The sequence below is a fragment of the Scophthalmus maximus genome, chromosome 21, assembly GCF_022379125.1.
Source record: "Scophthalmus maximus strain ysfricsl-2021 chromosome 21, ASM2237912v1, whole genome shotgun sequence".
Taxonomy (NCBI): domain Eukaryota; kingdom Metazoa; phylum Chordata; class Actinopteri; order Pleuronectiformes; family Scophthalmidae; genus Scophthalmus; species Scophthalmus maximus.
The window spans coordinates 9089501-9114606 of NC_061535.1; the positions used below are offsets into that span (position 1 = coordinate 9089501).

Below are 25106 nucleotides of genomic sequence, written 5' to 3' on the forward strand. Positions count from 1 at the left end.
GACTCTCCCACTGAGGCTGAAGTAGACGCTGCCTTCTCTCGGATCACTGGCTAATCATAACAGATAACAACTAACTCTCCTCCACAAGGAGCCCAGAGACCTGTAGGAACCTTTGACTCTCTGCCAGACACATGTAGGTCCGGACCGCTGCACTTAGCTCCGTGGGGTCCACCTTTCCTACATCAGCTACAGCATAGCCTCTGTTCACCATCATAACTTTCTCTACTCCTCAGTGAAGGCAGACAAAACAAACTTTTAGCAGAAAGTGCCGCTTTGGAGAAAGATGATAACTGGTTGTGGGAGAGATTTCGCTGAGGAATGGGTTGACCCAAAAAAATAAAGAGTCTCCATTATGTTCTTGGTGTTGAAATATGATTGGACATTACCGAGGACAGGAAGTGAGCAGAATGGATAGGGAGCTGAGATCGCTCCATGATGGTTCTCATTATTGCAAAGGCAGATCATCAAGTTGAATCAAAAAAAGGTTCTTTATTGAGCCAAAGTGGCATCAGCATTTATTTGTTAATTTGATTAGTTCTAGGAAACAGCCCTTGTTTTTATAAAGGAGACTAGTTCCTCTGCTCATAAAACAATACCTCACCCATAGATTAACCAGCGTTATTGATTTTTTATAAATCTCTGTTGACTTTATTGCTTCTTAGATCAGATCAGTGTGCATGTGTTGTTAGACATAATTTAAAATCACATTCCGTTCCACTGCTTTGAGGGCCCAATTGAGTTTGTGAAATATCCCGCTGTCAGAAATCCCTGCCAATGAAATAATCATAATCCATCAGTGAGGATATCGCAGTGTTCAGATGGTGCACGGATATAACTCACTTGTTCCTCTCCTAATAACTCTTGTAACTGACACGGGTTCCCAGAGGAGAAGCGTTTCAGTCCCTACACGGACCACAAACCGTTTTGGGGTTTGCTGTTACAACACAGGCAAGGAGGATCCAAACGCACGCCGAAAGGCAGGCAGTAAAGTCAAGTCAAAAGAAGAAACTGGCCGACAGGCAGACAGGTGCATGAACATGCCACAGGAATCAGAACACAGGCAATGCAAACATGAGCAGCAGAACAAAGGAGGATACTCTGGAACATAAACCAGAACATACAGAGATGAACTGCTAAAGAGCTTTTGACAAAGGCAGGTAGAAAAACTGACAGAGGTGATGGGATAGGTGTGTGTGTGTGTGTGTGTGTGTGTGTGTTGTAGCAAGCTCAGGTGATTTCAAATGAACAACAGGTGAGCAAGTGTAACGGAGGAAAAAGTCCAGGGACATCTGGTGGGCAGAAGGAGAAAGACATGTCCAGGGAGAGATGAAGAGAGGCTGAAGACGGGGGCCGAGCGGAACTGAGCAAATCTGTGTCACAGGCTCGGGAGCGTGTGTTCAAAATGAAATCTACATATGCGAATTGCTGTGTATCTAATGGCATATAAGTCCAATCTATCTCACTGGGACACACTGCCATAGTATTATTTTAAAATGAAATTATTACATCAAAGCAACACAATGAAAAATGGCCCATGGGTAATGTATAATAGAGCTGGAAATTAAATCAGCCAAAGAACATATTGCCGACGTTTTTTCCCCTCAAGCCTCGGCGTTTTGCTCACTGTTGGTCATTGACAAGTTTGTCTTCAGAAGTTCGGTGAAGCAGGAGGTGTAAATACGGTGCCTCTCGTCTTTCCATTAACACATTAATAAAGCTGTCCTTCCCTTTCAAAGCTAGCCTGACTAAGTTGTTAACATGGCCAACAGTGCTGTACAGACTCATTTTCTTCTGTCACTAGGTATTTTTTGTCCCTCCTTTCAGTCGTGTTCCAGGTGCTCCCAAATGACATCCGCAGATGGATTTCGAGACTTTGAAGCTTGTTGGAATATGCTAAACCAGTCAGCAGTCCCGCAGTTCAATCCGATTTAGACAGAGAACTAAAAGTGAGTGAGGGAAGAAAAGGGGGAAGAAAGAGACGTGAGGTGCGACGGCTGACAGTAATAGGTTAGCGCATTCCAGCCACTTTTCCTTGTAAAGCCTCATGATTGACAGGCTGTTGCATGGGCTGGAATATCTGCTCCACTTTATATTGCTCTTCTCCAACTGTTCAGTATCTGCCTGCACTTTCTGCTTCTGTCTCTGCTTTGCATGCGCTCAATGACATGGCACAGAAGGCACTAACCACTCCCGCCTGTTTATGCTCTTTAACAGTAGCAGATGAGATTAACGGCGGCACAAGAACCAGCGGAGGTAAGCGACCATGTCGGCACAAACTCAATACACTCACACCATCCCTACAATGGGCCATTATGGTCGTTCAGCTGGGTCAATGATACAGATGAAACAGTTCCACTCTTTCTCCATAACCAGCACACAACCAGCCATTATTGGCTGTGTGATCTTGGCACCTCTGGATGTATATGAAGGACAGGGCTGTTTGAGGTAATTGCGGCATGATCAAAAGACAGTTTTCATACTGCTGAGAGGGAGTTGCGCGGCATTGAATGGAGACTTGGCAACTAATGTGGGAACCTGTGCCATTGTGCTCGTTCTGCAGCGCGAGTGATTGAAGAAATGTCCCGTTCCCGCGCGAGGTGTGCGGGGCTGGAGAAAGCCAGGCAATGGAGTGGCATTTGCAATTGAGAGACATTCATTGCCAGTTGGCCTCTTCGGCTCGCTGCAATTGATCCATCCTAGTCGGGCTGTTTCGAGCCTGGTTTCCATCACATTAGAGAGCATTCACTCCAGTAAATTAGCACAGAATGAGCCGATGACTGAGACACAAAGGGATATTTTTGAGTGATTTTGTCTGAGAGCACTCATTTTAAACTAACATGCTTATCAATTGTTGTGTTCAGGGATATCTTAGGGGAAGAAAATACCTTATATATGCCCATATTTGGTAAGCAACATCACTTTCTGCAAAAATACGACAACTTTGTGCATATCTCAACAACTCCTTAACAGGCAGGAAAAGTGTAAAAGATAGATATTAAGTGGAAGTCACCGATTGGCCGTGTTAAATGAGAGATGGGCACTCACCCTAATTGTGGGTTTCAGTTGCTGATCCAGTGGGTTGCCATTCTTGGCTTGAAAGTTGCCAGCCTCTGCATATTAGTAGCCGGTTTAGCAAGTAGGCTTACTGTTAGAGTGATGAGCAAGTATGAAAGTGAAAAAAATATTGACCACAGGAATGTATCCGGGAAATTCATGATTAAGATATCAACCACCAGCACCAGGCCATGATGATTCCTTTGCGACACATGTTCAGCGTCCGGAGGACGTCCTCTGTCGGGCTAATGATCCACAACTGGCAGAGACGTAGGAGCCCGGCCGACCCAGTGATGCCTCTCTGCCAATAGGACACCTGGACATGGCCTTCGCTCGACCACCTTGGAGGCTATTTTTAACATAATTACCCTTTTACCACCCTACTTAAAGCCCTGACTCTTTGAATAAATTATGTGTAATGGAGCCCCTGTCTGTACACAGATCTTTACATGCAAGGGCCTGTGGTGAATAATGGCTTGGGAGCATAGTTTTAGCTGCTCTAATTATACTATGGGCTCCTGTCCCTGTAATAACAGCTGCTGATTTATTCATGGAGTTTGCCATACCTTCCCTCTTACGTTTAATGGCAATGGATCTTCTGCAATTAACCGTCCTTGCCCTTAATCTGGCTGAGGAGCACAGCACAATGGCTATTTTTTGTCTTTAGCCATGGCAAAATTCCACGTGCACTCCTCCCATATGTGGTTCGATTGTCTATTTTTTTTCTTTTCTTCTTATTTCATTACGGTGATTTTCATTTCTCCTCCAAACATATAGGGAGAGACGAGCTCTTGTCTGTATGCAGTAGGGGGAATATGTATTTTCATCCCTCTGAATAAGAGGGAGATGAGGAGCAGGGCACCGAGGCTTCTGTTGTGTGATAGGAATCGCATAATAGACTGGCATACAGAGAGCTGTCCGTCAAACTCTCCCAGGAGATCCAGGGCTGCCTCTGATGAAAACAAAGGCAGGTTGGAGGCAGCCGGGGTCTGTGGGCAAACTCTCTCTCTTTGCTTCGCTCTCCCATTCTCTTTGTCTCCCTGCGTCTCTCAGTCGTTCACCACGAAGGCGAGAAACAATGCCAAAGGGGATCATGGTGCGGAATACCAAGCGGGAGAATAATTCCCTGTTTCCGAGTACAGCAGATGTCATTTGTGTTCCCTTGAACTGTTGCATCCTGTGCGTCTCTAACTTGAAATCCCATTGTGTCAAACATGCACCCTGGCTTCTGCCTGTCCTCTGTTGGCAGGATTAATGCACCAGCTTAAAAACACAAAATTTACATGACATTTGTACTGGGTTGATGGAGTTTTATCCACAAAGTATGAAAAATTACATCATTTTCCGGCTATGCTGTATCTGCGCCTGTTTCCTTGTGATACATTTTTTCTTTAGACTGTCCTCTCTTGTCCTCCACATGATGAGATTACTCCTTCTGAACAAATGAATTACATGATTTTTTTTTTTACTTGCATTCTCTTGCTCTCGTAAGGCTCTTTATGCTTCCCTGGCATTAAAATTTGTCATAGTAATCAGAAATGGTCTGAGGAACTAAGCAGTAAAATGTGTCTTCTCTTCCTGCAAGCAGAGAACGTTTGACCTCTTAGACATTTGTGGTACACGGTAAAGTTTCATTTTAGTGGTCTGAAACGGCCCGAGGGCGCACACTTGAGCTCTCCCCACTAAATGGGATGCAACGTTATTGGATTGGTGTTCGTTTATTTTGAATGCTACTTTCAGGATTGAGTCCAGGCTCTCTGGGGATTTGTCACTTGTATTAACATTGACAAAAAGGAAGGGGAAATGGTGTGTTAAATGCATAACAGTACGTTCACCAGCCTGGGAACCCAACACCGCTGGCTAACAGCTGACCTTTTAGCCTTATCTGACTTCTTTGACACCACATAGATGACGGAGAAGCACTCATACTCTCAGTATGCATACGTAGCGAACACAGCAAAACAACGGGATGCCCTTGTGACGGGGAAAAAAGATTCCAAAAGGAGCATTAACACGTTCAGCTCCTTTAAAAATAACAGGACTGACTGAAAGTGGAAATCAGTCAGCATCGCGTTTTCCTACATTTGTCCTCTGCGAGTAACTGTCGAGATGAGTGTTTGAACTGGCAGGCTCATCACCGGTGAGCTGCTGCAGGTTTGCTTGGTTAAGGGATCAAGAAGAAGATCGCAAAGGCATTCAGCCAACAAGAAAAAGAACAAGCTGTCATTGGTGAAATTACAGTAACAATGACAATAACAGTTGCAGCATATACACATTTGTGCATCGTGTTGCCAATGTAAGCTCTCTCTCTTCCCTAAGCTCATTCACACCCTGCTTTGGTAACCCTTGTGTGTTCACCATGCTTGATATTCCCTCTCTTCCTCTTTTAATCTCTCGTGCACTGAAACAAACCACGGCCCCCAAATTGTTTTCCCTCAGTGATGGGGGTTTATTTTCTTTGCCTTACCTGTGTTTGGCCCCGCGACCCCTCCAACTGAAGATCCACTGTGATCACCGAGCTGCAGCGGGTCACGCCTCATTTAGGCCACGTTAAACATGTCGAGGACCTTGTTGATGTTAGTGTGTGTGTATAGATCGTGCGTTTGTGTTCTTGTGCCTATTGAGGAGTTCCTGCGCGGGGACATACAAACATATACACCCGGTGTCGGCATGTGTGTGTTCTGTTCAGTGGGGGTAGAGAGACGAGACCTTAGAGCAACATTTGCCATTGGAAACCAACAGGAGGAGCTGTAGGAGACATTCATTTACACCACACGAAGCCACAGAGGAAACAGCAGCACACACCCGCTCCATGCGGTGGGTCTTATGTGGTCCGCAGGGAGTCGTAAAGAAACAATGCCGCTCTGTCCAGACCTCATCGACATGTGCTCCGTCCTCAGAGAGTCCGTGAGGCTGCAAAAGTGATTGAATCAAGAGCTTATCCGTTATTACTGATATTTTTCTCCGCGCAGAAGTTTATATTCTAACAAGGCCTCACTTGCACTTATTCAGAAAACCGCCCTGTCGTGTTTGACAGCGCCGCGCAGCACGCTGAAATCGAGGTAGAGTAAAGGGGACAGAAAATCAACCGGCCTGTTTGTTTACCAACTGGCAGGTAAGGCAAGAGCTCCGGGGAGCTGACAGACGCTCCCTGACAAAATGAAATACCAATACCTGAGTCGCGCTCCACTAACATACCCTAAACAAACCCCTGGCAAGCATTGGAAAAATAATTACTGCCTTTTCGGGGCCTGGCTCCAATGTTGAAAAAGGGGTTGACTGATGAACATTCACTAGGCTCTCTCCACAGTTGGCCCACCGGCTTGTGTATCAGCACGTGTGTACGCCCTCCGAAGAATGAACGTGCAGAATTAGCTGCTCTGATTTTTGTGAAGCAAGTGGCCATGAACGCTATTTCCATGCTCATACTAAGGTGTGTTTTGAGTTTCTATGTACAGTTCATGTGATGGCACCAGGCTAATTTTCTTAAGGCTATTAACAAAGCAGTTTAGTTTTATTCTTAAAAGTGAAATTGTCTACATGTGGTGGTCTTAAAATGCAGCCGTATGAAGAAGAATATAGAGGAAGAATAAATCTTTGCCTTTTTTCTCCCTCCTTTCTGGTAGAGGGAGAGAGAACAGAGAGTGAGGACCACCCAAGGGATCTGTTTTCGGTTCACGGCCTCCATGAACATTTTTGGAATTTATAATATTTTAGCATAACACCATAATCACTCTGGTACATTGCTGTCTTTGATATTTCATTTATATGCATTATGCTACAGCCATATGATTTAACTCTGAAGGCTGAATTATAAGTCGCAACAGGAAAATGTCTCCGTGAAGATGTAATACTCTGTTCTCATTTCACACACTTCATTGGCCAGGCAATGGCGTCATTTGTTTTTCGAGCTAATTGCCAGACTCACACTTTCTCTTTGCCTGCCAGGTTCGGCACAAAAACATCATCCCATACAGAACCAGCTGAACGTGAATGATTCATTGACACGCAATGAGCTTCGTGATGATTAGTTTTAGGTTTGCCATCGTGGCGGCGTTAGAGTCACACGCCATTAGTCTGCTGTCCTCAGTGACACAATGTACTCTCTCCATAGGCACCGCAGAACAAGAGGTCGGGCCCTCGCTGGGCCTGAAAAAGTCCAGCTCCCTCGAAAGTCTCCAGACGGCCGTTGCTGAGGCGGCGCTGAAAAGTGAGATCAACGTCAACCGGCCACGCTCGCGGATCGCCCGGGGCCGCGGCTGCAACGAGAGCTTCCGAGCTGCAATCGACAAATCGTATGAGAATCCTGGCGCCGCGACGACAGAAGAGGAGAACAGCATGGAGACGTGTGAGTGTTTAGACACCGAGATTTTTGGGGGGATTATTCAGAGTAGTGATCCAGGATAGTGTGCCCGGTACTGTGTGATTTAATAATGTACAATGGAAGATAATAGTAGATCATTTCCGGAAAAAAAAGAATTTAGTGAAATGTAGGCCAACACAATAACGCTTCGGCAGAGTATGTTCAGAATGACTTCAGCCACCAAGGAAACTAGGTTAGGGATCCCCACTCGCTCTAGAGAGAAATGAGAGAGAGATTGTGTGTGTGTGTGTGTGCGTGTGTGTGTGTGTGTATGTGTGTGTGTGTGTGTGTGTGTGTGTGCGTGCGTGTGTGTGTGTGTGTGTGCGTGTGTGTGTGTGTGTGTGTGTGTGCGTGTGTGTGTGTGTGCGTGCGTGCGTGCGTGTGTTTGTTTGTGTGTGTCACAAAGCACATGGCAACAAGCATCAACGTTACACACTCATTAATATTCACATCCTGTAGTTGATGTTTAGTGGAAAGTGTTTCCCTGGAGCTTACATAATCTTAAAGTGCATTGCCATGTTTTTCAACATAGTGCATGCAAGGTGAGAGCCCCTGCCGCACACTTACATCACACATCAGGCCCCTATTGTGTCCATTCCACAGGTCAGATGCACGTGTCGTTACGATGACTGTGATTAGAAAAGAACTGGAGCGTGCTTCGGTGTGGGACAGTTAGCTCTGACACATAAGTCCGGACGACTTTTGTTTTCCTGCGTGCGTCACGCCGAGTGAAACCAAGATGTACCTTCCTGGAATTTACCTTAACTGCGAAAACTAGAAGAGAAGAAAAAGAACGACTCTCTTTGAGTGGATATATCCATTTCCACTTGGTGTTTGGTGACAAAAAAACATGCACTGGGTATAGAGAGACAGCCGTCTTATGTTTTGCGACAGGTAATAACACTGCAACACCACAAGAGTAATCACCGGATATAAATTTCCATCCACCATTAAAGGATTCCATTAAAAGAGCTGCGGGGACGTTTGAGAGAGAAAGAATTATTTGCCTGAAACGCTTTGTTCTCATAAGCTCTGTCGGCGTGCCACTAAATACAGTCTTATCTCTGCAAAGAAAAATGGGGAAAGCAACCGATTTCCCTTGCCGCGGTATATTGCATTCTCCCTCATGATATTCAAATAACTCTGTTTTTTCAATTTAGATAAAAGCAGCCAGTCTGTGCTCGTCACTGAGGTTAATAGTCAAAGTTGACAGATAAGCCTCTGCCTTCCTCTGCTCCCAGACTTTTATTTACATAAAATAAGAATGTGGCGTCACCCAAAGAAAATGTGTCCCCAAAGATATCCTGCCTGGGCAAAATGCACTCCCCCTTGTGTGTTTCATCTTTTGAGGAAAACGGTAAAAAGAAAGAAGGAAAAGACGCCGTGTAGAGCAAAAATCCCTTCTTTAATGTATCCTTCGCGACTGTTATGACCTTCACCGATAAGCCAGTTAAAGCCAGATTATTAAAGCAGGGAAGTTTTCGCTAAAGTGACTAAATGTTTCCTGTGGTTGTCTGTCTCGTCAAATTGTCTTTGTCTCCTGTCGTTTTCATAAATGCCCCCGCTGTCATTTTGAAATCGTGAGCCGAGTTGCTCTTCTTTTCTGTTCCATTAAATCGCCGCGCATTGGCCTCACATTCGGTGTCCAGTGATCGCGGCTTTTGTCAGTGTTTTTGGATCGGAATCCCCTTCTTATTTTGTCTTGCTGTATCTGAAATATTCCAATGATGGATGGAAGACGATGATGTAACGTAGCCACGTACATATGAGACGCACAAGCACACGTGGCCGCTGCCCTCTGGGAAGCTCTGGAGTATAATGTTATCTGCAGATTGGCATCGTTAGGCAGTAGCAACATTAGCACTCATTTACATAGCGAGATAGAGCTCACAGCTGCTATTCACTGCTGTTGTTCTTAAGCGGGTGATAAGCAGGCTGAATGATAAAACTGATACTCAGTTGGAGAGAAGGGAGGGAGGGGCCACGTGCGGCAGTGCGCTGCGTAACTGAGCAGGTTGAGGCTGCAGAAGTTCGCTCTCTATTCCTGCAATCCAGCGCCCCACGTTGAGATTCCATTTCAGTAATTCCCCGTGAGATGGCGGCTGAAAGAAACAGCCGATAGCTCCGCAGATCACAGGAGAAAACAAACCCCACTGTTCACCCTTGAAATGGGAGTCCGGCAGCTCCTCCCTCCCGCAGTCTGCCTCCCCCTGTACGCTGAAAATCCATCATGGCCTCCCCTCCCTCCTCTTCCCTCACGATAAGCGCCTTTCCCTCCTCCATCAAAGGCGGAACTTAGACAGCGACACGCAAGACAGTAATAAGTTGTAATCTGAAGGACATCTACCTCATGCCTCAGAGTCAGAGATACGCCGTAGACAGGAGCTATGCCGAGCACACCGCATTTGCAATTAAGATCCCCGGGAGCCTCTTTTTTTTTTACGATTATTTGAATGTATAATTACTGACAGATTAATTACATTTTGCACATCAGTTCTGATTAGATGTGATGGAAACTTTGAGTTTAATCAACCCTACATCTCCGAAGGAGTTCAGTCTCAATTTTATGTCAGGGTTGAAATGAGATGCAATTTAAGAAATGTGAAATTAAGAACCAGATTCATATTCATATCATTACAACTTCTGTTATTTGGTCATATCATTTTGGTTTGAAATGCAACAGAAATTGGGGGGGGGGAAAGATTGTTCTCTTGTGAGCTGTGTGAAAAGTACACACTTAAAATAACTCCAGGCTTTCAGCTAAGTGAAAATATGTTCAACTATTCTCAAAGGGTGTACAATGTAAATATATTCTGCTCTAATGAGATGGATGAATTCTGCTTGTTTTGTTCAAAGCTGCTATACCTTGTGGGAGACACCACTTCTTTTAATGGTTTATCTGATATTACAAGAGAAAGTGATTCTTGGGTGTTGTGTGCTGATTTCAAATGAGGCTCTGGGATCTACGGGGAGTCAAGTAGAAGTTTAAGTTTCTCTCTCACTTTATTGACTTACTTACTTTTTTATCTTTCTCTCTTGCACGTCAAAGTTCTGACATCCTCCCCATCCCCTTATCTCTTCACTGCAGTGGACGAGGACACGGAGGGAAGTTCCCGATCGGGTCGTGAGTCGATGTCCACCAGCGGTGACCTCATTGTGGGTTCCGGGCTGAACGGCAACCTCTCCAAAGAGGACAGACGCAAAGATTGGGACAAGGTTGGGGGGAAGGAAAAGAAACCAGAAAGGGACAAAGAGGAGAAAGACAAGGACAAGATCAAACCCAAGAAAGGCATGCTGAAGGGCCTGGGCGAGATGTTCAGGTAAGAAACGAGACGGAGCGACGCTCAAATTGCCAAACAAGTCGCCCCTGTCTAGCCTCGAGCTCCGACTGCTATCTCTCTATTTAATTCCTCCCAACACGTTCACAGCTGGATCATACAGAATTTGAATGCATTCTCGGGATGTTGCCGGTGCTAATCAGGGACCCCTCTCCTTGAACCCTGTGAGATGGAGGGAGTGGAGGGGGGGGAGGGGGGTTGTTGACCTCAAGGGCCTCTGGCACTTTTGAACCAGATTATTTTTAATAGGGGCAACATGTTTTATTCATAGACCCACATAAGCACCGCTCCTATCCAAACACGCTCATTTGTTAACCATCAGACAATGTCCAGGGCCCATGCGGGTGCTAATGCGGGAGCTGTGACTCGGGTTCTGGGGATAAAAGGCCTTTGGAAATGATGAAATCCACTGCAGGTTGGGATTTTTGCTTGTGATCGACATTCTCTCAGCAGCTGTCTCATCATGCACTTGCAAAATTTTGGAGGGAGACATACAGTTCCAGACTGAAGTCATGTCTTGGCAGTTATTTCATAAAGTCACCTGTTGTAGGTCTTTAACAATGTGTGGACACCTTATACTGTATACCCCGGGAAGCTGGCAGCAATTTTCAAGTCTGACACGTCTCCTGCTGAATGTTGTGGTTGTTGCTTCCGGTCTGTAATATAATACAACTGCCACTGAGGCAAAAAACAGATCTTTTTACCCTACAGTAATGTGGATTTGAACCACACACTGTGCACATAGACAACAGTAGGAGAAACATGCAAAGAGACTCCAGATAAAAATAAACATCCTGCGGGTATCCATTCAGTATCTCTGCCACAAGGAAAATTAGTGGGGGAGTCACATTAATTATTTCAATTCCGTGCACATTTGAATATGGAATAAATTAATGGTGGAGGCAGTGCGGGCCGTTATCGTGCCGTAAGTTGTTTTCATGTGGATTAGTTTAATGGGATTAGTTAGCGTATCGTGGCGCACGGCTCGGTAATGAACAATAAAGACGACAAGTGTGTTTTGAGGTCACGATTGAGGAATGTGGGGAGCTTGCTCATCTTCCATTATTTTTCACTCTTGTGGGTTTGTGTTTTTTTTTTAAACTCGACTGTCTCTGCATCATGTGGTGTTAATGCATAACGACTCACACGGGCTCAGAATTCTCTCGCACGCCAGGCGTTGAGCACCGATGTTGAGACGCACACGCATGCTCACAGGAGCACACGCACAGAGAGACGCTCTGCAGCAATAGACAAAGGAGGACATCTGAGCCACAGGTTTGAACGCTCTGTGACATTTTCCGAGCGCCGTTGGCAAACCGTTTTGAGGGGGCCGCGTGCTCGGCCGGATAGAGGTGTCTGCTTGGTGATTTTAGCTGCGCCCGTGGGCCCCTCGGCCTCATCATCGTTCTTCATTATCTCTGAGTGCCACTGCCACTTAAGAGTTGGCATGTGGCAGGCCTCGTTGACACCCGCCTCCGTCTCCATGCATTTAACACCGGGCCCTGTGCCTCCTGAATGCAAAGAGGCAGCCTCCCAATGCAGCATGTCCCTCCGACTCTCAGTCTTTGTCTTTCCTCCTCTCGTTGATACCTCAAACAATTTCCTACTTAAGACTATGACAGCTCACATACCCACACTTCTACACTGACTTTTTTTTTCTGTTCTCTCTCTCTCTCTCTCTCTCTCTCTCTCTGTTCCCTCACAATTCACCAAACAGATTTAGAAAGTGAGAGATGGCAAAGAACTGAGGTGAATATGAATGTGTCCCACTGGATAAAATATCCAACTTTTTAAGTAAAGAACAAAGTGGAGTGATGTGAAATGCTTGGCGGTCAAAAAGGGGGAGAGGGAAAGAAAGTGAAAGATCTGCCGTGTGACTCACAGTTGACAATTCTTGCAAAAAAGAGGTGTACTGTGCATGACAAAGGGTTCGGCTGGCAGTAAGTAAACGCTCTCAAGCTTACACATCATGGATAGAATTTACACGAGCAAGTTTCACTCGTGTGAGTGTCTCACCGTTGAATCAAAGCATCGAAAGGACTCGCTGATTGGGGTAATCTTTTGTAATGCTTGTCTCCGTGCTTCCCATTTGCATAAAGTGGACAGGCAGGCACTCACTTTTTTTTCCTGCTTTTCTCACACACTGCGTCTCTTACACTCACCTTCTCCCTCCGAGGAGATCTCAAGGAGCTTGCGGCGCGCTGCAATTTGAGCTCATTTGCATGCGGGCCTCTGGATGGCCTGATGAACGTGTAGCGCACGTCCGCTTAATGGACAGTCTGATTGGGAGTGCATTAACATCAGACCCAGGGGAAAGGAGGCCGGCCTAATACAGAGGGGGGAGGATAGAGGGAGAGAGGGAGATAAATACTGTGAGTGCAAGAAGGACTGAAAGTGTGCAAGTGCGTGATGGAAAGAAAATTGACTGCCTGAAGCCCAAAGCAAGGAAAGTGTACTGTAGTACACGAGCGTGGCTTCCCTGCCTCTCTGGATTCATACTGCACTGCCTCTAGGATGGCAGGCTGCCTGGTCCACAGTCTTCTACCATCCACTAATGGATAACTTTTAATCTTATGAATGGATAGCAATGTGCATGCATGCATGCATTGGATAGCCTACAAATTTATCCCCGGGCAGCTTGATATGATAGTTATTTCGTGGATGTCTGTTGCATGCATGTATTGCCGCGTGTCCGTGTCGGCCTTCAGAGGGATATTACTCGATGTGATTATTCATCTCCTCTCTAGTGGATAAGATGTGATCATTACTTTCTGATTCTATCAGTTTTGTTTAGGGGTCGGAAGCCTTGCCCCGGGCTCTGTTCGCATGGTAGCAGACAATGAGGTCTCAGCCCCGGCCTTCGAGACTCCCTTCAACAAGTCTAATGAGGTGTTGTTTATCTGCTCTGTGACTGACTGACCTCCTCCATCAAAGGCCATCCCCCGTCTCTCGATGTGTTGACGTGTGTGTGAGCACATATAAAGTACACATTCTGGGTAATTTATTATATGGCAAGTATTCAGCTGTTAAAACAGTGACAAGTAATTATTTCAGGGGTTGAATGGACTCATTCGATATCTATATCCATCTTCAGAATGTTGATATACATGGTTGTGTATTTGCACATTCATATTTCTATGTCTAAATAATTTTGTATATATGTATAACTGAGGGAAATGCATCATATTGTTGAAAAGGCAAACAGTAGTATGAAGGAGAAACAGTAGTGTGAAGGCTGCAAAAAAGGCAAGGCAGTGTTGGGACGGGGGACTGGGGGCCAGATATGAGGGGGATGGAGGGCGGATTGGGTGAGAAGGAGAGAGGGGCCGTGTGCACTGGAGTGAACTGGGGCACCAAGGGAGGGTGGGAAAGGAGGATGCAAAGGAAAGGGAAAGGAAGAGGGGGAATAAGAGAAGAGGGGGGGGGGGCTTTTCACAGCGGCAGTCACGGCATCGTGCTGCTGTCTGCCTGGAGGCAGGTTTGAGGATCTCTGGTGATTTTTCTCTTTTCCCGGTGCACATGCATGTGTGTGTGTGTATAATGCATATTTTGCGTGCACGTGTATAAATAAAATGAGTCGTGTTGTTAGATGTGTTAATGGGCTCTGGCATCTCATCCTTGCTCGTCCGTGTTAGTCACTCACACACACATACTGTTAGCCCACCAATCTGATAAGTGGCATGCCTCGTGCCGAGCCATCAACCGACTCTGGAGCTCGAGGTGACATTCTGCCCCCCCCCCCCCTTTTGACCCAACATCACCGCTCGGGGACCTCATCTGCCTGCCCCTCCCTGCGGACGCAGCCCCACTCAAGGCTGCATGGAAAGATGCAGGAGGGAGGGGTGTGGATGGGAAAAGGAAGCAGTGAAAGATGCAGAAGTGAAGGGATGCTTTCTATCTTTCAATCTTTGCTATTCTCGGGCAGTGTTGAGCCACGCTGGAAGAACTGTGTGTGTGTGTGTGTGTGTGTGCGTGTGTGTGTGTGTGTGTGTGTGTGTGAGTGTATGCTTGCATGACTATGCCTTGAATATGGACACCACACCATGAAAGCTCAACTGTGTTTAGCACGAGAGTAGGTAGTTAGCGTGTTTCCGTGCTGCTCCGTGTCGTAATATCATATGATTCTTTCTGCTCGTGTGGGTGTGAACAGCTGATGGCGGGTAAGTGGGTTTGATCATTAGTACACCGACATGACACATGCATTAGCTTGGCTTTACACACACACACAGACAAGAGCATGCCGCCTGATGGATCAACATACATTTTTTTTCTCTTCATAACACACCCCTCGTTCCCTCAGCCTTCTACCAACACACCCTCACATATGCTTGTAGCATTATACCACAGTTGATTTGGAGGCAGCAATTAGCCGCCTCCACATGTGGGCTCTGACATCTGCTGAATGTAATGTGAGAGAAAATGATAATTGTTCTGTCTTTGCTCCGCCTCGCTCCTCATAATGTCTGTTGCTGAGGTGGTGAAGGCCCGCACGGGGCACAGCATCACGGGTGGAGAATGACTGGCAGCCTGGGGTGATGTGAAGAATCTGAGAAATGCATTTCATTAGAAAAAACAATGTTACACATCATGGACTTTGGATGGTGACGTAAAATTAGACATCTGCTCAGCAGTGTGGTCGGTGACTCCTTTAAAGTGCCCTTGAGCAACAAAGTGGTTTCCTCTCAGCTTTGGGCGCACTTTTTTGCTGCCGACCCCTTTGACCTCGAGGTGGAGTTGGTGAAATTAAAGTTGGCCGCAAATTCTCCCCGCCACGGATGAATATTTCCGAAAGGCGAACTCCATAGTGAACTTTGGCAGCTTTGCCAAGTGCAGAGTCGTACCTCAATATCACCTTTAAAAGGCTGCGCGGCTAAAAGAAAATATCATGTCACCGAGGGCACAGTACAGAGACAGGGTCGGCTTGCCTAACTTCTCCGGGAAAACAAAAGAGCACAAAAATGTCCTCTGAGTGTGACATCCCATTACTCTCTTGCCAATCATGTACCAAAGAGGCCCAGCAGGGGGCCAAACAACGAACAACAAAGTGCCCCCCACTGGGAAGATTAGCGTCACAGAGTGCAGCGTCAGGAGATGAAAACAGTAAAACAACAAAAACTCTTCTGTACGCCCTGTTAAGGCAAATGCAGCTTTGTGGCACAAAAATTAGATGTCACTCAATTGTTGGTCGAGTGAAGAATTTAGAGTTGGGGCGAGGCTGAGTGATAGAATTAAGGAGGGGAAGGAGAGGCTGCCTTGTGACTTCAACCACCATGCATGAATGAGGGATGGCCTTTCGAAGCATTGGGGGTGGGGGTGGGGGGGGGGGTGGTGGTGTTAGGGGGGGTCTGGCTGTCCGGCCGCACTTCCCCGGCCACTCGATGCAAATGTGATTGGGCAGCACTGGGCCTCCATCAGACAGCCCTGGAGTAATTATATTTAGAATGATCATGCAGAGCTCTGAGATAGACCTTGAAGCGGTGTGTGTGTGTGTGTGTGTGTGTGAGAGTGAGTGTGTGTGTGTGCGCGTGTGTGTAAGAGTTGGTGTTGCACGATGTAGTTAATTGAATCTGAAATCCTGTTGGCCTGAAATGAGATCCACCGATGTCTCTCACGCTGTGTCTCAGGCAGAGGGCTGCAAACATGACTGAATTCATAAAGTGTGTTATTAAAGAGCTCAAATTAAGTGTAGCAGTGCACCCCTCCATACTCTACCAGGCCTATGACTACTAATGATCCAACCCCGGTGGAATCGCACCCAGACCCCACCAATGGAAGCCATCTTGTCTTCTAACACGCTCTTCTCTTCCTCCCTCACTTTACTCTCCCCCTCTTTTTGCCTTTCATCAACCTTGATGTTCGGAACAGAAACCGCCTTGTGTTTCTTAACTTCCTCCTTCTCCGTTTGATATTTGTCTTTCACACTTTGAGACACTTTCAATCCACTTTGATGTTATTTTTTTCACTCCGGCGCGCATCGCTTTGATCAATTTGAGGAAAGGCTGTCCCAATGCGAGTCAACTCTCCGAGGACAGGTGCTGTCGGAAATAATGAGAAAATATTAAGAGCCAGTACAAGGATCTCAGAACGGCAAAAATCCCATTTTGTTTCTCTAAATAGTGCAAATGAACCACTAATGCCGTCCTGCAGTAAACCAAAGTAGATTTATGTTATGGTCTGAGGAAGGGAAGAAAAGTAAAGCACAAGCTGACTTAGAGATGCAAAGCATGCTTGATATTACAGAGACAGAGGTGAGAAAAGGCGCATGGGAGGAACTATTTATTTCCCCCTATGTGCTATGCAAATGAAGTGTGCTGCCTGCTACAGTAGGACTCATTGCTAGTCTGCTCACCCATTTCCCAGGCTTAGCATGTAATGAAATAGAGGCCTTTGGCTGAAATGACCTTTCCTATCCACTGAGTTCCCACCTGCTGATGTGTGCATACCCCCGCACATGTGTGTGAGAAGATGGGTGGTGGGGGAGAGACAATCAGGGAGGAAGAAAGAAAAGCTGGGAAAATTGCTTTTGAATTACAAAGGCAATATCAATCAAGGTTGAATTACACTTGTGATTTCCATCATAGGCAACCAATTAAAGCTACGAACCACATTCCTCTTGTTCTGTCAGCGTCTCTCACATGTGTTTGGCATGTAAATTGAAATTGTCCTTCAGTTTACCACCACTCTCTCCGACTCTGATCTTTGTATTTCTGAGATTATTTTCATGGCTGGATCAGGATTCCATTGCTCTCTCTATGTTTGTCGTGAAGGATTCTTAATTGGACTCTCCTTCTCACATCAAGATGTGTGAGCTGTTAATTGTGTATCAACAAATGTATATCCATACCCAGGAATTACGTCCTTATTGTTTATTCCTGCACCTTCTGATTTGCATCTGATCCCAATGCCGAGGGCTAATAGAAGAGGTTGCATGTCCTTTATGTAGTGAGGTGAAAGACTATACAATGGGCTTTAATACAGACCTGCAATTAATATTCGCAGATTTATTGACCATAACCATGATCCTCTCTTATTCTTAATGAAAGGGTTTGACCAACCCTAACCATCCACCATCTTCTTGTACCATAAGGTACCTTCCCTTTGTGCTGTAAATCTGTTCAAATCAGTTTATGAAATGTAAAATGCAATTATGTACGTGAGTGGAGGCTGTAAATCCTCTTATTGAACGGGCCGTCTCATTTGTTTACAGTAATTGTACTAAGGTTTTATAAATGATTTCTTGACATTTATGGTCCTATTCTTTTAATTTTTATTTATTAATTTTGCTTTGGAGAACCATCCAACTGTACAAGGCCAGTGGACAGAAGAGGAGTGTCCAGCATTATTTATCTAATCCTGCTTGTGATATACAGTCACCATCCCTGAGATTCCATTGGGAATCCTTCTCTCCCTCATCCTCACTTTTTTCACAATTACTGTCACTCTCTCCGTCTTTCTTTCCATATGCCCGCCCATATCCCCCTCCCCTTCCCTTTCTCCGCTGCCCTGGAGATTCATTGTGGCATTGACAGAAAGACCTCTCCCGTCTCGCTCTCTGAATGCTGGGAGGGATGTATATCACGGACGAGCAGTTCCCCTGTCTCCTTTCGCCAATGGACTCAACTATAACGCCTGGGCCGGTGTGTGTCCGTGCCTGTATTTCAAAGTCTGACGTTTACGAGAAAGAAGATCTGCCTCACTTCTCACCTCGCCTGTCCTCGGGCGAGCCTCTTGGAAAATCGTGGAAATCAGGCATATGAGTGTTGCGAGGCACATCTGTCTCCAGCCTCATCAGCATGTAAATTAGCTGGGAGACAATTGCAAGGAGTATGGATAATCAAAACAGAAAAGACGAGGAGAGGAGCTTGATGAACACAATTAATTTATGTGGTAATCTTGTGTCACGACAATAATCATAAGCTATTTCCCCTCACCTTCATCTCCCTGTGGGTTTGAGTTGTAGCAGGTGAGAGCAGCTCTTATTACCACACCACTCCTATTTTCAGTGGAAGTGTGATACCCCGAGGTTTCTACACACCTACACCGTTAGGAAACTCATGTTACCATCCACAGTTGCTGCCATCGTTTATCGAGTGGAGCGGACTTTTGGCTGCTGAATGCTGAGATCTTTGTGTTTGAGGCGTGCGGGAGGAGCCCAGCGAGTGGCAGTGATCAAAATGGCCCATTAGGAATGCAGTGTGCCATACTGTATCTAGGTCATAGCCCGAGCCACCGCCTCCACAGGGAAACCACAGCGCTGTCAGCACCACATCCCCCATCTCCGATCCTGCACCCTTACTTGGGTGGGTGAAGTGGGGGGGTTAGGCTTCAACCAACTGTGATTGTGTATATGTACCGCATATGGCCTTGAGAGAATGAATGTGTATTTGCATATTCCTTGGTTGTGGCGAGCCGAGGCATTTGGCGACTTCTGTGTATGTCTAGTTGTGTGTGAAGTCAGAGAAAGAAAATGTGCAGGATTACCGCGGAACAAATATCAGCAACTCATCACGACATTACTTTGAATGATCGGAATGTGAACACATACATGCACAAAGCTTACGCCCGACATCCGAACTTCCCTCAGAGCCGCTGAAGTGTCTCTATGCTAATTGTCCTGCAGAAAGTCGCTACTCGCTGCACTCATACACTTTAACAGATGGATGCATGAATGTGTCTGGACTGTTTATTTGTGTTGTAATGGGGCTTTAATCAGTGGTGTCAGGGATTTGAAACGTCGCTCAGAGTGTGTGCAAAATACACCCCTCGCCGCCTCACGCACACACACAAACACACAACTGAGTGATTTATGTTCAACATTAAAAGCAATCATGTTGGGCTGGGCCTTGTCCTTTGTATTGCACAAGCTGTTATGAAATATGGACAAGCCGAGCTGTCCCTTGATATACAGGCACACACACACATATAGATAAAACACACACACACACACCCTTAAGTGAACCTGCTTTTGCTTAAATATGAATATTTGGAAAGACACAAGCCTCTCTCATGTTCAAAAACTTTAACGTAGATGGACTTTTACACATACACACTCACAGTTCAACAGTTGCTTTCATTTTGATAGTTGTTAGTTTAAAGGCGTAGAACATCTTTATCCATCCACTCTGATGTAATTCTATCATCTTGGATGTTGCTGCAGCGCTGTGTCTGTATTTTGTCTGGTCTCTCTATGTGTATAGAACATTTCCCCCATAAGAGCGGATTAACTCTGTTTTTGAAAATCCACCATGCCCTCCACACACACAAGCACACGCACACACACACACACACACACACACACACGCTCACATATAAAAACAGAAGTACAATGAAGTATCTATAGGATGGATACCAACTAAAAATAGCCTGTGGCTCTCTGTGACTGACCATTCTTCACGCGCATATATTTATTTTAGTCCAAACCCTTTTCCCTGCTCCTCCGGGGGTGTCGGGGGTGGGGTAAAAAGGATCGGTTTGTCTTTGGTTATCAAACAACTCGACAATTTTGTAGAATGCAGTCGTTGATCAGGCGATTGGACACACACACATGGCTTTGAAAGAAAACCAGCGCAAGCTAGAGAGATACATTCTAAAAGAGAAGTGTGAAGACATGGGGGGGGGGGCTGATGGAACAATACCCGGCTGGTGAATAACAGAAATGACAGTCAATTCTGACTGACGCGGCAGGGAGAAAAAGATAAATCTCTTGTAAGGGTGCTATAGCAATTTCTATGCATCTGTATTTCAGCCAGAAAATCTTCATTTCCATACAAGAACCTCTTTATGGTAAACAGGTTGGGACAGTGGTATTGGTTGAGAAAAATCATTTAAAGAGTCATTTAAATACAACAATGTGACATACAATGCATAGACTTGCAAATAGTTTTTCTTTTTTTTTAATGGTTTTGATATTGTGTAGGACCACACAGAACCAATGTGACGGCGTCTTCTTTGCTCAGCTCGGAGACCTAAGAGTCATGGAAGTTGCTGGTGAGAATCATTTTATCTCCATCTCGCCCGTGGCGCTGTCCCCCCTCCTGGGGCAAGGCCTGATGTCATGAATAAATGCATGTCATGCCTGCGGAATGCGGGACACGCCACTCTCCCACCCGGCATGAACCATCTTGACTCCTGTCCTCCATCGTTCCTGTACCTCTGCACACCGTTGGTGAAAGACCCGGGGTTGGTTTCCCCCCCAGCGCTACAGCCAATCAACAACCCAACCGCCTTGGAGGAAATTGATTGGTACTGTGTGCACAGGCCCTCGACCAATGATGTGAACGCACAGAGCTGTCATATCTTGCTGTGACCTGTAAGAGGCAGAGTCCCTGCAAAGGCAAGGGAATGTGCCACTGCATTAAGAGATGTTAGTTTGAAAACCTGCGTTCCATATCCTCATTCCCAAGATGGTGTGAACCCTAAGAGCTGCTACCTAATCTTATGCATTCACTGATGAATCTCAGGTTGCCGTCTTTCTCTTTAAACTCTTAAAGAGAGCCCTTTTCCTTTCCTTAAGAAATTCTAAATTCTACTTTAAAAAAGCGGCCTGGCTGAGCGGGGAAAGCTCTGACTGACATTACAGGTTGCAGATAATGAGTTCCGCGGGGAAGGAGATAATCGGCTGGCGTTGGCTTGAAGCTGCAGGAATGACGGGAGAGTGTCCTCCCATACCTCTCTGGGGTTGGTGTCCCTGGAAACCGGTGGTGGCAGCGTTACGCAGAGGCCACTCGACGATAACGAATGCCCCTTTAATGCCTGTTAACGATCGCTGGGTCACAATGTGATTTGTAAGGAAGGGGAAAAAAACCAGCCTCTCTCGCCCTTTTTTCTCGTTTTCTTTTTCTTACAAGGCATCTGTGTGTCTCACCCGGGGTAGAGAGTGTTCACTCACCAGAGCTGCAACAACACTCGCGCTGGCGAGGAGGACAGACAGAATCTGACAGCCTCACCTTTCTAACAAGGCGCTATTAAAATGACATGTCATTGTCAGGGTTTTGCCCTCGGTGCAGCGCTGTGTAGAATCATGCGCTTCTACATATTGGCATGCCCTTCCACTGGACAAGGATGGGAGGAGACAGAAAGGGAAATAATGTGTTTGTGTGAGCTTGTCTCAACTCTCGGCTGTGCACTTCTTTGCCGTCAATAAGAAGATCATAATGTCTCGATTCGTTTCTGAAAAAATATGGGTATTTTTCATGGCGTTTTATGGATGGGCACAATGAAATGCAGTGGGCGGAGGCATAGTTATTTATTTTCTTCCCCACGGCAACAAATACAGTTTCGGGGGCATGGGGGCGACTGTCTGTGGGAGACTTCGCCCTGGGAGATTCGGATTAACTTTCAGGTTCGCCGAGCAGAAACGATAATGATTCTTTCTGTCTGCCCTTGAAATTATCCTCTCATCACTTACTCAAACTGATGGATGCAGTCAATTTTTTTTCTTCCTCTGGCTCACCTGTTCCATTTGCAGGTTTGAATAATGCCAAACGATTTTAACACCTCATATGATGGGCGCATCATGTGAGGTAAAATAACAGTCGCTCCCTCAGATACTTGGATTCTCTTCTAAAAAAAACACAGATTTTAGTGCAATGAATAGGCAGCTTGTGCCGCTGTCCTTTCTCCCGGAGTCGGAAAACTTCCAGGGAGCAAACCACAAAATTCCCCACAGAAGATGTCAAAACAGATTTGCTTCTCTCAAATCTGCTCCCCAGATTAAACGATTTTAACTGCTTTTGAGGCTTTGCATAATTCTCTTTGGAATTTTTTTTTTTTTTTGCTCCACTGTTGTGCCGCAGCCTTGAAGTGTTATTACTCTGTAAATCGATGAAGATGATGTATGAGGCATGCACTGCAAGTAATATAAACCCTTCTGTTTTGCTGTGATATAAGAGGATGTATCATATTGACTGGAGTACATATTTACTGACTTCTATTCTGGTGAAAGCAGAAACATACAGTACAACAGGATAACACCTATATGCGTATAATGTATTTGAAGACATTTGTTTTTTTACGAGACGCTGTCAGCATATGTCTAATCCAGGACACTTTGATTGAACACTCAATGTTTCAGACATCAGCGGCCGTCAGAAGCGTATATTATATATGGCTGACACATGTTAGTGCGTCTGGATGAGGTTTAACGGCCAATCAGACATCATCAAGACCAAACAATGATGAATTGCCTAAATCAGCTCAGGCTCTTAAAGCATACCCGAAGATCATATCTGGTTTCTGAGTGCATATCACCGTCCTTCTGATCAAACCAACATCTTACTCAGCTATTGTGCGTTTGCACTCATTTGATCTTAACTAAACCTATTCCTACCCATTGGTTCTTGCGATCTACATCTCCCGTTCTTTGTCTTGTGGAAGGCCCCTCTGCATTTCTGTATTCATCACTCTTACCTGCTGTCCGCCGCAGTGAGATAGACGCTTATGAACGGATCATTAAACAGAGCTTTGGTCTGGGGGACTGAAGCAGAAAAAGATCAGAGCTTTTTGAGGAGCTAAATGGCGTATCATTGTTCACCTGCTTGAATGGAGCTGTTGCTCAAATAGCGACTTCTGTAAGTCAAATAGCTATTTATGTTAATTATCTTAATTGCAAAGGTTCGCCTTCTTCTGGAAAATGGAAATGTGGACATTTCATGTTAAGATTATTTCATAACTCTTAATTTCCCAAGGTCAAGGTCAATGTCTGTAGTCCATTCAAATACGTCCTGTACTTCCGTGAGTTAAAATGCCTAGGTTCTAGTCTTACTGCTGTGTAGTCACACTAGAAAAAAACGGACTCCTCAGACTTTTTGGCCAAAGTGAGATCTCTCCGCCAAACTGCTGTGTAGTTGGTCCTTTGTTATTCTACCCAGGAGTTGTAGCTGCCAATCAATATCTTATTACCAAGCCTCAACAACCTCACTCTCAATACTGATGCCAGCCCTGATTAATGCCAAGGTGCCAATAGTGGCCCGAGAGTTGCCATAGAAACGAGTTTATTTCTTCCTGCTCTGTGTCTGATTCTCTTGGTTTCTCAAATGAGACGCTTATCTTCCAGAGACAGGTTGTACTTTATATAAACAGTGTGGCACCACAGATTTCTGCTGGTTGTTGAGTGTAGAAGTATTGCGTTGGGGCTTGTGCATCATCGAAGGTGCGGTGGCTAATCCCGTGTTCCACAGTAGTCCCCACTGGCAGGACGTGAAGGGCAGAGCCATGTTGTTAGAGAACCGGCAACTGTCTGGAGCCTTCTAATAGCCCTGGTGGGATCGTCCCTTTCCTCCGCCTCTGCTTTGATGTGGGCCCCGCTTCTCCAGCCACCGGCGATGGGGGAATAGCCTTTCATATGGGAACTGCTGCGTGCCCAGGATCCTGCCCAGTCTAATCCGCCAATACGGCTCACTATGACAAATTCCCTAGCTGTAGTGATGTGGATCCAGAAAAAGAGGGAAAAGCGCTGAGGGCAGAAGTTTGTCTTCCCGCAGGTTATCTTGTGGTTTTTTTTAGGCGAAGGTTGGTGTGGAGAAAAATGGAATTAGAAAAAGAGAGAGGTGTATTTTCCTCGGGGGAAGTTAATGAAAGTCTTTGAAGTGAGGTGAGGAGAGCTGTCACCTGCCCTGCTGATAGATAGCGGGTTCACTATTATTAGCGTTCTCAGCCTCAGCCTGGAGTTTTATGCCTTAGTAGAGCCATTTGTTGATTAATTAATCAGGTAATGTATGCTATCTGTGCTACAAAGGAACCCACATATCACTCCCTCTGCCTCTTCTGTGCTCTCTGCGCAACCACAAGCCAGGGTCTCCCACCAGGCCGCAGCCCATTCCAAAGATTATAGCTCCGAAGCAGCCGCTGCACAGAGAAGCCATTTGCACAAAACCTTAGAGTTGCTTTTAATCCCAAGTAGAATAACAAACATCTATGAGGGAAACAGTCTCCCATTTCATGAATTGATTCACTTCCACCGGCCCAAAGTCAGCCTCGTCTGATGTGATTTATTTTTTTCTCCAGCTTTCCGAGAAAGTTTTCAAACTGTCAAATAAAGCTCGGCTACGAGGACGGTGAAAGTAAACTCACAGCGGAGCACTGTGGGACTGCAGAGCCTAATGCTTTCTTCTGTGCCGCTGTCTGGAATTTGAAACGGGACCGCTCGGAAAAGCCCATGTGGAACATTGTAATCGATGTTACGTAATATAAACACTCAATAAAAAGCCAGTACTTTACTGTGATTATATTTATTGAATTTCTTTTCATTTGTGGCCACACACGCCCCCCCCTCCCCCCCCCGCCCCCATGCCCGTACACTTTCTGTTATTGCCTCGTCTCCGCGATCATCAGGTTTGTTCATGTTTGGCCTG

The 25106-nt window shown here is 45.7% G+C and overlaps 1 protein-coding gene across 6 annotated transcripts in view; it reads left to right on the plus strand.

Annotated features, from left to right (window-relative positions):
• LOC118291287 (partitioning defective 3 homolog) overlaps positions 1-25106 on the plus strand; it is a 289475-nt gene that overhangs the window by 186834 nt on the left and 77535 nt on the right. For 4 of the 6 annotated variants that reach the window (XM_035619432.2, XM_035619430.2, XM_035619429.2 and 1 more), the window contains exons 18-20: positions 2215-2253; positions 7169-7402; positions 10506-10737. In XM_035619432.2, coding sequence (XP_035475325.2) covers positions 2215-2253; positions 7169-7402; positions 10506-10737 — 505 coding nt within the window. The remainder of the gene's footprint in view (positions 1-2214; positions 2254-7168; positions 7403-10505; positions 10738-25106) is intronic. The other 2 variants (XM_035619434.2, XM_035619431.2) reach the window with 1 other exon arrangement.